Here is a 15,059-nt window from a genome sequence, read left to right as displayed (position 1 = left end):
AGGGCATTCACAGGAAGTGAGCAGACCCATTGTTGCCCCAAAGGAGAGGACAGGAAATTAATGCATGCTTACCAAGGGAGAAAGTGATAGACTTCTACAGGCAGAAGGAACCTTGGCGAATCCTAAGTGAACCCTTGGTTTTTCAAATGAGAACATCATCCCGAGAAGTGAAGCAACTCTCAGAGTTGACAGAATCTATTCCAGGATCTACCCACCCCACGGTGCCAGATGTACTGTCCCTGCCCCTGTGTGGCCTTGCCCTCCATGCTGAGGACCACAACAGGAAGCCAGGCTGAGTCACATCACACTGACCCTAAGATGTTTAAAGGGGCTGCTCTTGCATCAGGTATAGCGTCACCCTTTGATTTAACTTGAGAAAAGTCATATCATGTCACTTGGAGGGACCAGGTGCCTGAGCTGACGTACACCAGTGTGGGTTTAGAAGGAGAAAGAATCAGTCGTCTCTTGCCCATGATGGGGAGCTGTGAGGATCACCTCAGCCACTACACATCTCCACAGCTCACCTGGGATGTGAAATCCTACAATTAAGGAATTGGACTTTGGAGCCTTAAGGACTTTTTCATTATTACAGTTTGATTTTAAGTGTAAATACCTGTAATGGAGTTTTGTATTCTGGGGGTTGGTAGACAGAAAGCTAAGCAAGGCACCTAAGTTGATGGTTAGCCAGTAGTGCGGGAGGCAGAACTCCAAGGCACTGGGAAGGACGGGGGCATATAAGTCAAGGTAGTGGCAAGATGTCAGAGAAAAACTACCTTGTAGGGAGCCCAGGCCGGCCATCCTGAGGAATGTGGGCCTGAGTTTTCAAGTGTTTTACAGCCTTTTGCGCTGGTTACCAGACTGGGACTCTGAACCCAGACTTTTGTTTCTGCCTCTTATTCCAAATCCCCATGTAAGTTTGCCAAAGGTGGTCATTCACCCCATGCCTCAATTTCCCATCTCTGTGGTGGGATGCTACCATTCCCTGATCTGTTTCACAAAGGTGTGTTGACGTTGAGTCTGGAAACAGTTCTCTGAACATTGTGCTGTTTGGAAGGAGGTAGCCTGAATAGATTGCCACACCCCTACACTGAGTGGTTGGTGTCTGAGTAAATGGGGGTGAAGCTAAATAAACTCATTTAAGAAAAAAAAAATTATTTGGGGCTGAACAGAAAGCTTCCTAGGAAAGTTTCTGTAGGTATTTTCATTTCATTTCTGAGTCTTGATTACAAACTGCCCCAGTACAGATTCTCTGCCTTTTCCTGTCTTGGCTCCTAGTGTGAAACGCAGCAACTGCTACATGGTCTGGGGCGGGGACATAGTGGCCAGTTCCCAGAGATCAAATCGGAGCAACGTGGACCTGGAGATCGGCTGTCTTGTGGATCTGGCAATGGGCATGTTGTCCTTCTCAGCCAACGGAAAAGAACTGGGCACCTGCTACCAGGTAAGAGCGGCTTCTGGGGCCAAAACAGGGCTATCCCACGCCTGGCGTTTGTGACTGTGTTCCTTGTTCTTGGTACTCGGCATTCCTGCCACAGTGTGTCAAGCTGATGAGCCCGTGTGGGCCATGGACCACTTAGGACAGCAGATAAACAAGAACAAAGTTACTTCAATGTGTGCAGAGAACACAGGGCTGGGCAATCATAGTTACTGGTTGATCCAATACGCTGGTCATCTTTCTAGAGGATGAAAAGGCTTTTCCTTGGTGTTGAGCTATAAAAGGCTGTTCATTTATTTCATAACTATTTCTTGTGCAGCCTTATCTATTACCTGCACTATACAAGATGCAAGATGTAAAGTGTAAACAGAAATACTTCTCACTTTAAGAAACTTCTGTACTCAGAAACCTATAAAAATGGATTAATTTGCCAGGAAGTATCCCTTTTGCAAAAAGGTTATCCACATTCCCTATGACTACCTTACAGGATGCTTTAAAAATACATTTATAGGCCAGGCGCGGTGGCTCACACCTGTAATCCCAGCACTTTGGAAGGCCGAGGCGGGGGGATCATGAGGTCAGGAAATTGAGACCATCCTGGCTAACACAGTGAAACCCTATCTCTACTAAAAGTGCAAAAAATTTGCCAAGCGTGGTGGCCCGTGCCTGTAGTCCCAGCTACTCGGGAGGCTGAGGCAGGAGAATTGCTGGAACCCGGGAAGTGGAGGTTGCAGTGAGCTGAGATCATGCCACTGCACTCCAGCCTGGGCAACGAAGCAAGACTCCCATCTCAAAAAAAATAAATAAATAAACACATTTATATAAATAATGTGTTTCCTCATTTCCTGGACTGTGAACTCATAGAGCTACTCAGGAAAACCATCCATTATACACATGTGGGTTTACCTGTCATTAACCACAAGCAGCCTGATCTCTTCATTCTTGATGGCCACATGAGCTTCGGAAACTGCCACAAATCAAATCCTCTTGAAGTTTTGTAATGAAGGTTAGCACACTGAAACTTTTGAGAAGTACTTCAGAAAGAAACCTATCTAACCGAGCAATTCTCAAATTATTTGACAAAGAAAAGCACTTTTTTAACTTTAAGAACCAGTAATAGTCTATGAACCTAGAGTTCCACAGAGCATACTATGGGAGATGGGAAGTTAAGGAATTAATGTTTATGTAAAACATTCTTGACTCTCCAGGGCAGAATGGAGAGTCACAAGTATTTGTAGACAGAGAACGCTATGCGAGTTCAAAAAAGGAAGAGCTCCTTCTATCACGAGCAGTGAGGAACATGTTCATTAAGGAGAAATCTTGATTTTTTTTTTTTAAAGGAAAAAGCATTTGTATACAGGCGTGGAGGCTCACACCTGTAGTTTCAGTATCTTGGGGAGGCCGAGGCAGACAGATCACTTGAGCTCAGGGATTTGAGACCAGCCTGGGCAACATGGTGGACCCTCAGCTTTACAAAAACTACAAAAATTAGCTGTGTGTGGTGGCATACACCTGTAGTCCCAGCTACTCAGGAGGCTAAGAGAATCGCTTGAGTCCGGGGAGGTCAAAACTGCAGTGAGCCATGATTGTTCCACTACACTCCAGCCTGAGTGACTGAGTGAGACCCTGTCTTAAAGAATGAATGAATTTTCGTGGGTAGAAAGAGAAGAGTGTTGAATACATAGCTCAAGAAGCATTATGGAGATAGGGAAGCATGAAGTGTGCTTAAGGATCGGTGGACATCGCATAGGGCTCTTACAGTTATTGGTAAGAAATGTATTTGGAAAACTAGGGAGGTATAGATAGGAAATGGGGAGCCATTGAAGGTTTCTGAGCAGGAGAGTGGCATGCAGTATTTAAGGAATCCAGCAGTTTTTCAGGGTCACTGGTTTACCTGACTATAGCAAATTAAAAACATTCTGCTATGATGTATATGGACACAACTCCTGATTCTTAAGTCAGCCTCAGGTTACAGCCTCCAGGCTGAAAAGCCTCTTGGCAGCCAGTTCTCTGGCCTGTGGTTGGAGAGATGAGGTAAGGTAAAGAGGAGACAGAGCAGCCACCTCCCATCTGAAATGTTCATTGACTAAGAACAGATGGAGCAAACCGTTCCTGGGAGCGGGGAACAGCCTGCTGGCGCACAGGCCGCCACCTAGTCTCTCCAGCACCTCCTGCCGTGCATGACCCTCTCTGCACCTCCTCCTCCTCCTGGGAGAAAGTGGAATCATCACCACTTGGCAGGCTTGCTTCAGCAGCTGGGGCACAACCAACTGTTTCCAGAAAGATGCACTCGCAAAGCCAGGCTTTGAGGCAGAAAGTATTATTCTTCCAGTACTTTTTCATGATTCTATCTCTCCACCCCCAAATCCACTGAGAAGTGTTTTATATACGTTACTGCTGTCCTTCAGAATCCATTAGCTTTTTCCCATTAACTTTAGAAATGAGTTTAACTGAAGGGCCCTCCCTGAGCTGCAGAGAACACTAAAGCATCTCAGAACTTTTAAGACTAGCTGATCTTTGGCAGTTCGGAAAAGTTAATTAATTTGTTCACATGGCATTTGCAGCAGCAGTGACTTGTCTGCTTCAGGAAAGAGCCCGTGATGTTGAAGAGGAGGACACTGTGGCAGCTTTAGCCCACCTTTCACCATCCTCCTGGGTGATATAGGCTGGTCAGTTGTCTTCTTTTGGCTGGGTGCTGGTACCTACCTCCTGGAGAGCCTTCCTCCACCCCGTGCATAGAAATCCTCATGACCCTGCTCAGCAGTCCCAGTCCTGACTCTTGCCCTAAAGAATGCTGCTGCAAAGGAGACGGTGTCAGGACTCTGTCCAGAAACCTGAGCGGCTCACACCCGGCCAGCCCCCTTCTCGTTCCAGGCGCGACAGTAACGTGTCCTGCCATGCACCTGGTCCCTGACAGGGGGATCGTTGTTATTCCACAGCTGCAGCCATTTTCATTTTTCAATTATCTCAAGAAGAACAGTCCAGCAATATTGATACACTGGCTTTCAGATTTGGAAAGGACTCAAAACCAAAATAATGAGAGAAGGAGTCTCTCAAACAGTGTTTCTAGACCTCCCCGTTAAATGGTGATAAGCAATTTGAACACATTTTTCTGTCCCACTTAATATAATCAGTGGAAAATCGGAGAAATAAAATCTATCTTCAAGAGATGCTTCTCAGTGATTGCCACTCCAGGCACACCAGTCTGAGACACAGGCAGCTATGTGATCCGGATTTACAAGAGGCGTTAGCTTTCAATTCAGGCCGGTTCCTATGCCATGACCTTCACACATGATTAGAAAAAGGATGTCCATTATTGTAAGGACAAAACAGATCAGCCAGTGATGAAAAGTGCCTCAGATACAAAAGGGAAAGTGTCAGTGGCATACCACAGCAGTGCTAAATCTGGGCTGGTTGCACAATCCTTGGTCATGTAAGTTCCTCATTTAGAAGGTAAGCTCCTTGAGGGTAGAGACCCTCTCCCGTGCTCACTGCCGCCTCCCCATGCATGAAACAGTACCTGGCACCTAGTGAATGCTCACCAAGTATGTGTTACCAGACTGACCCACGGCTGGGAAATCCCCTTATAGGCGTTTTCTTATTGCTGCCTGAGAAGTTACCACAAAATTTAGCAACTTCAAACAACACACATTATTTCGGGGTTCTGCAGGCTTGACTGGGTGCTCATGTTCTCAGAAGGCCAAACACAAAGTGTGCTCTGGGCCTGAACCAGGCTCATCTGGAGGCTCTTAGATGATTCCACTTCTGAGCTCATTCAAGGTAATGGCAATTCTTTGAGGTTATGGGTCTTAGGTCATAGATTCTGAGGCCCCTGTTTCCTTGCTGGCTATCAGCCAGGGCCACTCTCAGCTCCCAGTGGATACCCGCATTCCTTTACATGTGGCCCCGTCCATTTCAAAGCCAATAAGGACATATTCGGTTTTTGTCCGTGATTTTGCCTTCTTCCTCCAGCAGGAAAACTCCTGCTTTTAGAAGACTCATGCAATTTGAAAAGGCCAACAAGGTCTCCCTATCTTGGGGGCAATTGGTAGTACAATTGCATTACATCAGCAGAATGCCTTTTGCCACGCCACATAGCATGAGTAATACCAGGGGTCCCGGAGAGCCTTCTAGAATCCTGCATACCGCACCACCAATTACCCATTTTTATCCTCATTACACCCTCATGAGCCCACACTTGTGTTTCTTCTTCTTGTAGTGATTGAAGAGAAATTTCCTGTGTTTATCATGTGGGAGTACACTCTGCATGGTGGAGAATAAACCTATCCCAGCGCATCCTACATGCTCTCAAAACACCTACTTTCTGCTGGGAGGGTTGAGGAGAGCCCTGGAGTTTGGGCGGTTTATGAAGTTTTCAGGAACCTGTCCTGAGGGACCTGAAAATAAAACTCCCTCTTCAAGCTATGGCTCCCTATACTGGTGTGACTTAGTTCAGCCAAGGAAGCCTTTGACTGAACGCATTTCTCTCTCCCTGTTTGCACAGACACATGGGCTTCCTGCTGGTTCAGATGAAGTTTTCTCAGCCACAGGAGCTCTGCTCCCTTCAGTTTGCAGTGACTTGAGGGCTACAAGTTGTTCTAGATGTCACATAGTGGGCATTTGAGAAATCTGGGAGCCGGCCCAGGGGCGACTCCTGCCTTATAGCTCAAGTCAGAACAACATCAAATCATAATTTCCTATTCATGTCTCATTACCATGAACTCAGGGTCTGGCACAAAGCAAGTATATAATAGATACTATATAATTATCTGTTGAATGTCCTAACAAGGCTTGTTTCAGGCACAGCCAGACAGCACTAGCAGTCTACTCCAACATTTTGGTTTTACTGGCACTTATCTCTTCATATCATCCATGGAACATCCAGTATGAACCAAATATTTTTACCTGAAATGTGAGGCCACTTTTGTGTACTAGAAGGACCATGTACTAGGTGAAAATCTGGGGTTTAACCCGTCCAGCCTGTTTCATCATGAACAAATGATAGCACTAAATCATACAGTCTTCTAAGTCACAGCCATAAAATTGTGTGGTTTTGTAAATCTCATGTCTAAATGCATTGAGGAAGTTCATTATTTAAAGAATGCCTATGAAAATTGCTTTGACAAAAAGAAAACTCACTGTACTCATTCTCTGTTGTCACATTACAAATTACTACAAATTTAGCGGCTTAAAATCACATACATTTATTATCCCATGATTTCCGTGGATCAGTAGTCTGGCCACAGTGTAGCTGGGTCCTCAGTCCCAGGATCTCACAAGGATACAGTTAAGGTTTCAGCCAGGCTGCATTCTTTTCTAGAGCTCAGTATCCTGTTCCATGCTTATGTGCTTGTTGGCAGAATTCAGTTGCTTGCATTTGTAGAGCTGAGGTCCTGTTTTCATGCTGGCTACATCCAGGGACCACTCTCCCTACCCTCCACCCCCAAGAATTCCTTGTTCCGTGGCTCTCTCGTAAGCCCTTTACCAGTATAGCTGCTCACATTTCCAAGGTCATCTGGAGAAGCTTTTTCTCCAGCCCACCAAGATGAAGTTTTACATAAAATAATCTAGGAAGTGACAGGTCCTTCACCTTTGCCATTCTATTTCCTGAAAGCGAGACACAAGTTCTAGGGGAATGATGACTCACTGGGGTCACCTTAGGGTATGTCCAGCACACCTGCCATCCCCTCATTTGTAGATGGGGAGAGTTGCAAGAATTTTCTAATGGCTACATTTGCTTCAACCTAAAAGGTTTCAACTGGTGGAATTAAAGTCTCAGTGTGTGAGGAGACTTTATGTAGTCTTCCATCGTCCTCCAGTGACTCTCCCTTGAAAATACTTTAGTACTAGAGAATTCAGAGGCTGCTCCTCCATCAAAGGGAGCAAATAATACCTGGAGCTCCTGATGTGGTACATTGATAAATCTAACGCTTCATCTAAGTGGCAGCTGGGGCACATCAGTGCATCCCAGACCCTTCAACATAAGAACTGGAATGCTGAAGAGTGAGAAGGGGGTGGAGAGGGTGGAGATGAGTTCAGAGGAACCCCAGGAGAGTGAGAGATTTGGGAGGGAAACAATGTCCTTTTGTTATTCCAGTGAGAGACCTCACAGTCTTTGCCTGTAGAGCAGTGTTTCTCAATCGGGGGTGCTTTTGCCCTTCACAGAACATTTGGCAATGTTGGGAACCTTGTTGGTTGTCATGACGGTGGTGGGGCAGAGAGTGCTGCTGATGGGCAGTGGGCAGACGGCAGGGATGCCGCCCAGCATCCTACAGTGCACGGGATGGCTCCCGCCACAAAGAGCTACCTGGCCTGAAATGTCGGCAGTGCCAAGGCTGGGAAACCCTGCCATGGAATCTCCCTGGGCTTGCTTGACTAATGTCGATTGCCTGCGTCACCACCCTATCCCAGTTGTCATCTCCTGTGGGCAGGTGTGGAGAATGATGCTTCTACCCATGTGCCATGTGTCTCTGGGCTCGATGAAGAGCAGGCACATCACATTGTTCAGTGACCAACAGCAGGTTGCCTTTGGTGGGGAGTTAGCTTCACACCTACCTATCCTGCTGTGCACTGGAGGAAGCTACTGGCTACAGGTATCTGAGAGAAAAAGTGAAAGGACCTGAGATTATTCAGCCCCAAGTAGAGCGAGTGTTTAAGGTGTGGAATTGTGACAATCTCTGCTGGTTGACACTCGGTCTCCGTGAATTTCTGAGCAGTGGAGAATGACCAGACAGCTAGCCATCACTGGAATGAGATTGTTGACCAAAACACCCAATGGCTGAGCCGGCTGTGATGTTTGCCCAGCTCCAGGCAAAGCTTTTGATTTGTTTTGATTTCCAGGTGGAGCCCAACACCAAAGTGTTTCCAGCAGTCTTCCTGCAGCCTACAAGTACTACCTTATTTCAGTTTGAACTTGGAAAGCTGAAGGTATTTATTTGTCCTCTCATCTAATGGCCATGACAAGAGAAAGCAGAACTAACCATTGGGGGGAAATCCCAGGCCTCAGAAGACAGGAGAAGCCCGCTCACTTCCCATAACCCCCCAACCCCCAGGCCCTGCCCTTTCCTGTGGAATTCAGATGATAGAATATGCATTCTTATCTACCCCTTTTCCCGCCTCTTTTGGATGCTGAAAGAATCAATTAATGCTCATCTAACCCATTATTTGAAGTGCTAATTAATGCTAGTAAAGCCCTTAGAGGTCCCTGGATACATCTGTCCCTCTTTAATTTATACTGACCGTAGTGGTTAAAACGTCTGGGTGCGTCATCCAGCAATTGTGTGTTTCTTTTCCAATGCCTTTCCCACATGCCCCAGAATGCAATGCCCCTGTCGGCGGCCATATTCAAGAGTGAAGAGAAGAACCCGGTCCCACAGTGTCCACCGCGGCTGGATGTCCAAACCATCCAGCCTGTGCTCTGGAGCCGTGTGCCCAACAGCTTCCTGAAGGTGGAGAGCGAGCGCGTGAGCGAGCGCCACGGCTGGGTGGTGCAGTGCCTGGAGCCCCTGCAGATGATGGCGCTCCACATCCCTGAGGAGAACAGGTACCAGATGGGCCCGCGAAGGAAGGGGCAGGCCTGAGGGCAGGTGAGGCAGAGCCAGGCAAGCCCAGAAGGGAACCAGGAGCATCTGTAGTGGATCCTGCTGAGTCCCAATATGATTTGATTTCCCCAGTGCCTCAGTTTCTGTTCCTTCCCACTTTCATTACTCAGAAACAGCAGGAAACATATTACGAGGTGCTGCCACAGGACCTTTATTGCAGCTCCTAGTGCCTGGGATCAAGGAACAGTGCCATGCCTCTAATTAAAAACCAATTTACATTGAAATATGCATCATTTATGACAGGAAGGGGAAGAACGAGGCATCCTAGCTTGACTTAGAGAATCAGGAATCAGGTTCCTGGTCCCCCCTTGCTAAGAGGTGCTGTTAATTATGGCTGGGGTTCAATCCCGTTGCTCTCTCTTTCTGCTTTCTGGCTGCGTGGCCTTGGGTACATTACTTGTGGGCTCTGAACGTTGCTCTCTTCATCTACACAGTGAGAGAAGTGCCCGCCCAAAGGGTTTCTGGGAGGAAAAAAATGAGATCGTATAGGTATAATCTGGTACAGTTTCTGTACATAGTAAGGAATACATGTTATAGTTATTGCCGTTCCTTGACCTCTTTGAATAAAAAAGCAGCGTAATGGGAAAGGGTGGAGGTATTTGACACCTGCGTAGGTCCCATTTAGATGTCCCACTGGGTCACAGACAGCAGGGCAGGCCACGGCAGGAAACGGGCAGAGAAGACCGGGAGCCCAGCCAAGTCAGTCAATTCTGCAGTCTTCAAATCCATGATGAGGCATCAGACTAAATGGAAAATCTAAGCAGAGATTAGAGCCCAGGCCTTGGACCCACACAAACAAGGAAGCTCTAAATCAAGGAGAAAGCCAGCTGGATTATGTTAACTGGTTTTAAGTTGGAAGGTGTTTCCTCTCGGGACAAGAGTGCAGGTGTGATTGTTTTCTGGTTGTTGGAGGAACACCCCATGGATAGTGATAGACCGGATATACAAATGATCCAGATCAGTGGTCCCCAGCCTTTTTGGCACCAGGGACTGGTTTCATGGAAGACATTTTTCCATAGACAGTGGTGTGTGAGACTGGGGGAGCGGGTAGTGCGGATGGTTTCAGGATGAAACTGTTCCACCTCAGACCATCAGGCGTTAGATTCTTATAAGGAGCATGCAGCCTAGAACCCTCACATGCACGGTTCACAATAGGGTTTACGCTCCTGTGAGAATCTATTGGCGGTCCCGGTCCATGGCCCCGGGACTGGGAACCCCTGGTGTAGACGGTAGACTGACTGAAAGCATAATCTACATTTTCTAAGGAGATTTTACACAGGGAAATGCAAGATCTGCTTGATCCTACAAGTAAGACGACCAAGTCATCGCTCTCATATATGTGAATGTTTTGTTTGGGAATTTTGGATTTTTTCCTAATAATGAGGACTTTCATAGTTGGTAAACCAGCGTCTTGCAGGCTTTTGAGAGTCTTGTAGTTAAATATGGTGGAGTACTAGGAGCTGGAATATGGACCAGAGCTGAGAGAGGCATGATAAGCCATAAGAGAAACTGTGGCAGAGACCCCTCCATCCTTCCCCCCGCTCTGCCTCCATTGGGCTAGGTGAAATCGCTGGATTCTGGTGGGTTCTTCTCCCCTTGGTGTGGCTGATTGCTCGTCCTGTCCTAAGGTGTGTGGATATCCTGGAGCTCTGTGAGCAGGAGGACCTGATGAGGTTCCATTACCACACGCTGAGGCTCTACAGCGCGGTGTGCGCCCTGGGAAACAGCCGCGTGGCCTACGCCCTGTGCAGCCACGTGGACCTCCCCCAGCTCTTCTATGCCATTGACAACAAGTACCTCCCCGGCCTCCTTCGAGCTGGCTTCTATGACCTGCTCATCAGCATCCACCTGGCCAATGCCAAGGAGAGGAAGCTGATGATGAAGAACGAGTACATCATCCCCATTACCAGCACCACCAGGAATATCCGCCTCTTCCCGGATGAGTCCAAGAGGCATGGACTGCCTGGGGTGGGCCTGAGAACATGTCTCAAGCCCGGGTTCAGGTTCTCCACCCCTTGCTTTGTCGTGACTGGTGAGGAGCACCAAAAACAGAGCCCTGAGATTCCCTTGGAGAGTCTCAGGACGAAGGCTCTGAGTATGCTGACAGAGGCAGTGCAGTACAGCGGGGCCCACATCCGAGACCCCGTCGGGGGGTCTGTGGAGTTCCAGTTTGTGCCTGTGCTGAAACTCATTGGAACCCTGCTGGTCATGGGCGTGTTTGATGATGACGATGTTCGGCAGATCCTCCTCCTGATTGATCCCTCTGTGTTTGGGGAGCATAGTGCGGAGACAGAGGAGGGAGCAGAAAAGGAGGAAGTGACCCAGGTGGAGGAGAAGGCTGTGGAGGCTGGGGAGAAGGCCGGCAAGGAGGCTCCCGTCAAAGGCTTGTTGCAGACTCGATTACCCGAGTCCGTCAAGCTGCAGGTAAGCTGCAGGTGGTTAAGTGGAGGCAGGTTAATAGATCTTCTGCTTTGATAAAAATATCAGGAACACACTGAGGGTTAAAGGAGATGAGGTATGTCAAGTGCTCGGCATAGGGACTGGCCAAGAGTGCTTGATGATTATGGTGCTTGTTGTTGAATAAGTTCTAACAGTGATAAGCTTGGTAATAATAACAATCCAAAACAACTCATCCCAGAAACGTAGTGCAGAAAACAGTGGAAGATGGAGAGAAGGACAAGCATCTCTACTTTCCATCCTCCAGGACTGGAAAATTTCAGAAAGGGAGGTAGCACTCACATACATGATCTGGAGCTAGTTTTTCTACTGAGCTTCCTGGGAAAATATTTTCTTAGAAATACCATTCTTTCTCTCCACAGGCAGATTTCCTCTGTCTTTAGTGAGCTGCTTTCTGTTACTGCCTTCACCTTAATGGTGAAGATTTGAGTAACAGCTCTATGACCACTGTGTGGCAATTTACTTTAATTGTCTAAGTCTCAGTGCTACTGTCTGTAAAATGGGGATGCCAGCAGCCTCACCAATGTACACAAAGTGTTAAATATATAATACTTTCACTGCAGATGTGTGAGCTCCTCAGCTATCTCTGCGACTGTGAGCTGCAGCACCGAGTGGAGGCCATTGTGGCATTTGGTGACATTTATGTCTCCAAGCTGCAGGCAAATCAGAAGTTCCGCTACAATGAGCTCATGCAGGCCCTGAACATGTCGGCGGCCCTGACTGCCCGGAAGACCAAGGAGTTCCGCTCACCCCCACAGGAGCAGGTGAGGGTCCTGTCCTGAGCTTCCATCCAGTTCCTATGCAAGAACTTGAGACCTATGGAACAGGGCACATGAAACCTCTATGGTGTCTGGGGCAGCCTCCAGAGCTATGGAAGATGAAAAGACCCACTGCAATAGCAGGAGACAGGCCTAGTCCTGAAAGCTAAGGAATATGTGCCAATTCTCTTGGGTGGGAAAATACCCCTTTCTAAACTGCACATGCGGCAGGGCTTCCTCTCTCCTTTCACCCTCTTCAATGCCTCCATTACTGATTCAAAGACCAGACCACTGTTGGGATTCAACTGTCTCCTCAGCAAGGATACACCACTCACAAGGATTTCTGCCAGCCCTTCCGGAAGTCACTACCTGTCCATCAGACACCAACAGAATAGGGTCAGCCTGCCCCTACTTATGAGAGTTGGCCCACAGTCTTCTTCGTCCAATGTGTCTAAACCCGCTCGCCAGTGGCACGACTCTCTCACAAAGCCTCCCCAGCTCCACGGAGCCTGGAGAAGGGGACTCGGGGACTCGGCGAGTGAGTCATCTTTGTGATTTGTTGCATTCATTCTTCACAGTACCTACCTTGAGGTTAGCCTTACCCCGGTGGGAAGGGCTTTAAGAAGAGTCAAGATCCTAGTGAGAAATTTCTAAATGAGGGAGGCGCATCTGGTAGAATAAGAGTTTCCATTTTCCCCACTGCTCAGCAGCTCACTTAGACCCTGCGGGTGGGTTGGCCACTGCTCCGTAAGTGTTCAAAAGAAAAGATAAATCTTTCAGTGAAGAAGTAGTTTTTGTTTTGAAACCAGATCTTTGGATTATGTATATACATATACATATATATGTATACATCCTGAGAGGGAGATGCAAAATGTAGGTAATTTTTGCATCTCCTTCCCAGGGTTCTTGCAAGGATCACATGAGATAATTTTTTTAGATTGCTTAGCATGATGCCCATCGTAGAGTAAATATATATACATATATATAAAACAAGCAGCCTGTCCATAAAGTGTTGTCAATTTAGCTACCACCATTTTATGTTAATGGCAGAAATACAACTCCATCCGATTACTTTCCTAACCTATTTTATAACATAGATATTTATATTGGCTTAAAAATGAATGACATAACTTGGCTTTTAAAAGATTCTCTTGAATGATACCAGCCTGGCTAATGAGCGGGTAAAGCTTATCATCCCTTTGCAAAATGAGAAAGCACTTTGGATTGACTGGAACAAATCATTTGCACCACACAAAATGCACAAGTGGGCTGTTTTCCCAAGAATTACTCCTGAAGGCTTTACAAATGTTGTCAGGCTGCTTTTAGACTGGCAGTAGATCTGAATGTTCCCTATTTCACTGGGCAAATTCTGGCTCTTTCGTATGTATTTGTGAATAGCAGAAGACAGAATGACGTGGTGATGGTAACACATGTTGGCTTCAGACTCTGGGTTCCCAAACTGGCTCCCCCATTGCTCGCTGTGTGGTCTTCCACATGACCTCTCTGTATCTGTTTCTTTAGCTGCAAAATGTGGATAATTTTCACATCTCCCTCCCAGGGTTCTTGCAAGGATCCCATGAGATAATTCATTTAGATTGCTTTGCATGACGCCTGTCACAGAGTAAGCATTCTGTAAGTACTAAGTGAGCTACTATTAGTTTTATTGTTGGAGATATTTGCAGTTGCTTCATCCCAGGCTCTGTGACCTTCCATCAGTGACCCAGTGAGTGGAGTTCACACATGTTTTCTGGCAACTCCTTCTCCCAGCCAAGCCTGGGGTTGCCCACCCAGTACTGTCCTCATGGATGTAGCTGCTCATGGTTCTGGCTCATGGGAAGGACAATGTTTGCTCACACCCTTCCTTTCCCCATTCTATCTCCATACCTTCTACCATCTCTTGGGCTGCCATTTAGATCCACTGCCAGTCTAAAAACAGCTTGACAACATTTGTAAAGCCTTCAAGAGTAATTCCTGACAAAACAGCATACCTGTGCATTTGGCACAGCGCAAATAATCTTTTCCAGTCAATCCAAAAGACTTTCTCATTTTACATCTAGCAAAGGGATGATGAGTATGTACCCTCCTTTAGTATTCTAAACAGTCCTCTGATCAATCTCTTCAGACTCATTTCAGAAGTCTGTAACTCAAGAAATTCTTCACTAATATATTAGACCAGTGATTCTTGAGCAAGCATCAGAATCATTTAAAAGGCTTAATAAAACACAGTTTGCTTGGTTTCACCCCTAGGGTTTCTTCTTTGAGACAGAGTCTTGCTCTGTCATGCAGGCTGGGGTGCAGTGGCATGGTCTCAGCTTACTGCAACCTCTGCTTCCCAGGTTCAAGTGATTCTCACGCCTCAGCCTCCCAAGTAGCTGGTACTACAGGCATGCGCCACCATGACCAGCTAATTTTTGTATTTTTAGTAGAGATGGGGGTTTTCCCATGTTGGGCGGGCTGATCTCGAACTCCTGACCTCAAGTGATCCACCCACCTCAGCTTCCCAAAGTGCTGGGATTACAGGCGTGAGCCACCACACCCAGGCCTCATGTCTAGGCTGAGGCCCAAGCATTTACATTTTTAGCAGGTTTTCAGGTAATGTTGATACCGCTGGTCTGGGAATAAAAATGAAAGAAGAGGCACTTACCACTATGAGATTCAGCGGTCCTCCTGCCATCCCCTCCAGAGTATTCACTTCTACAAGGCACCTACCCGTAGAGTTACCAATATCAGGAAGATTTAATGTCATCAAAGGATATGGTGGATTTAGATCAATTTCAGAGAATAGTCATGCAAAATCACTTAGAAAAT

The 15,059-nt window shown here is 46.9% G+C and overlaps 1 protein-coding gene across 1 annotated transcript in view; it reads left to right on the top strand.

Moving 5' to 3' along the window:
- The window catches only part of RYR3 (ryanodine receptor 3), a 400,958-nt gene that overhangs the window by 180,915 nt on the left and 204,984 nt on the right, over positions 1–15,059 (top strand). Inside the window, exons 31-35 of the mRNA XM_011932727.1 lie at positions 1,276–1,441; positions 8,276–8,362; positions 8,752–8,978; positions 10,665–11,460; positions 12,057–12,257. Coding sequence (XP_011788117.1) covers positions 1,276–1,441; positions 8,276–8,362; positions 8,752–8,978; positions 10,665–11,460; positions 12,057–12,257 — 1,477 coding nt within the window. The remainder of the gene's footprint in view (positions 1–1,275; positions 1,442–8,275; positions 8,363–8,751; positions 8,979–10,664; positions 11,461–12,056; positions 12,258–15,059) is intronic.

Source organism: Colobus angolensis, unplaced genomic scaffold (genome assembly GCF_000951035.1).
Source record: "Colobus angolensis palliatus isolate OR3802 unplaced genomic scaffold, Cang.pa_1.0 Scaffold97, whole genome shotgun sequence".
NCBI lineage: Eukaryota > Metazoa > Chordata > Mammalia > Primates > Cercopithecidae > Colobus > Colobus angolensis.
This window is presented reverse-complemented; position numbering and strand designations above follow the sequence as displayed.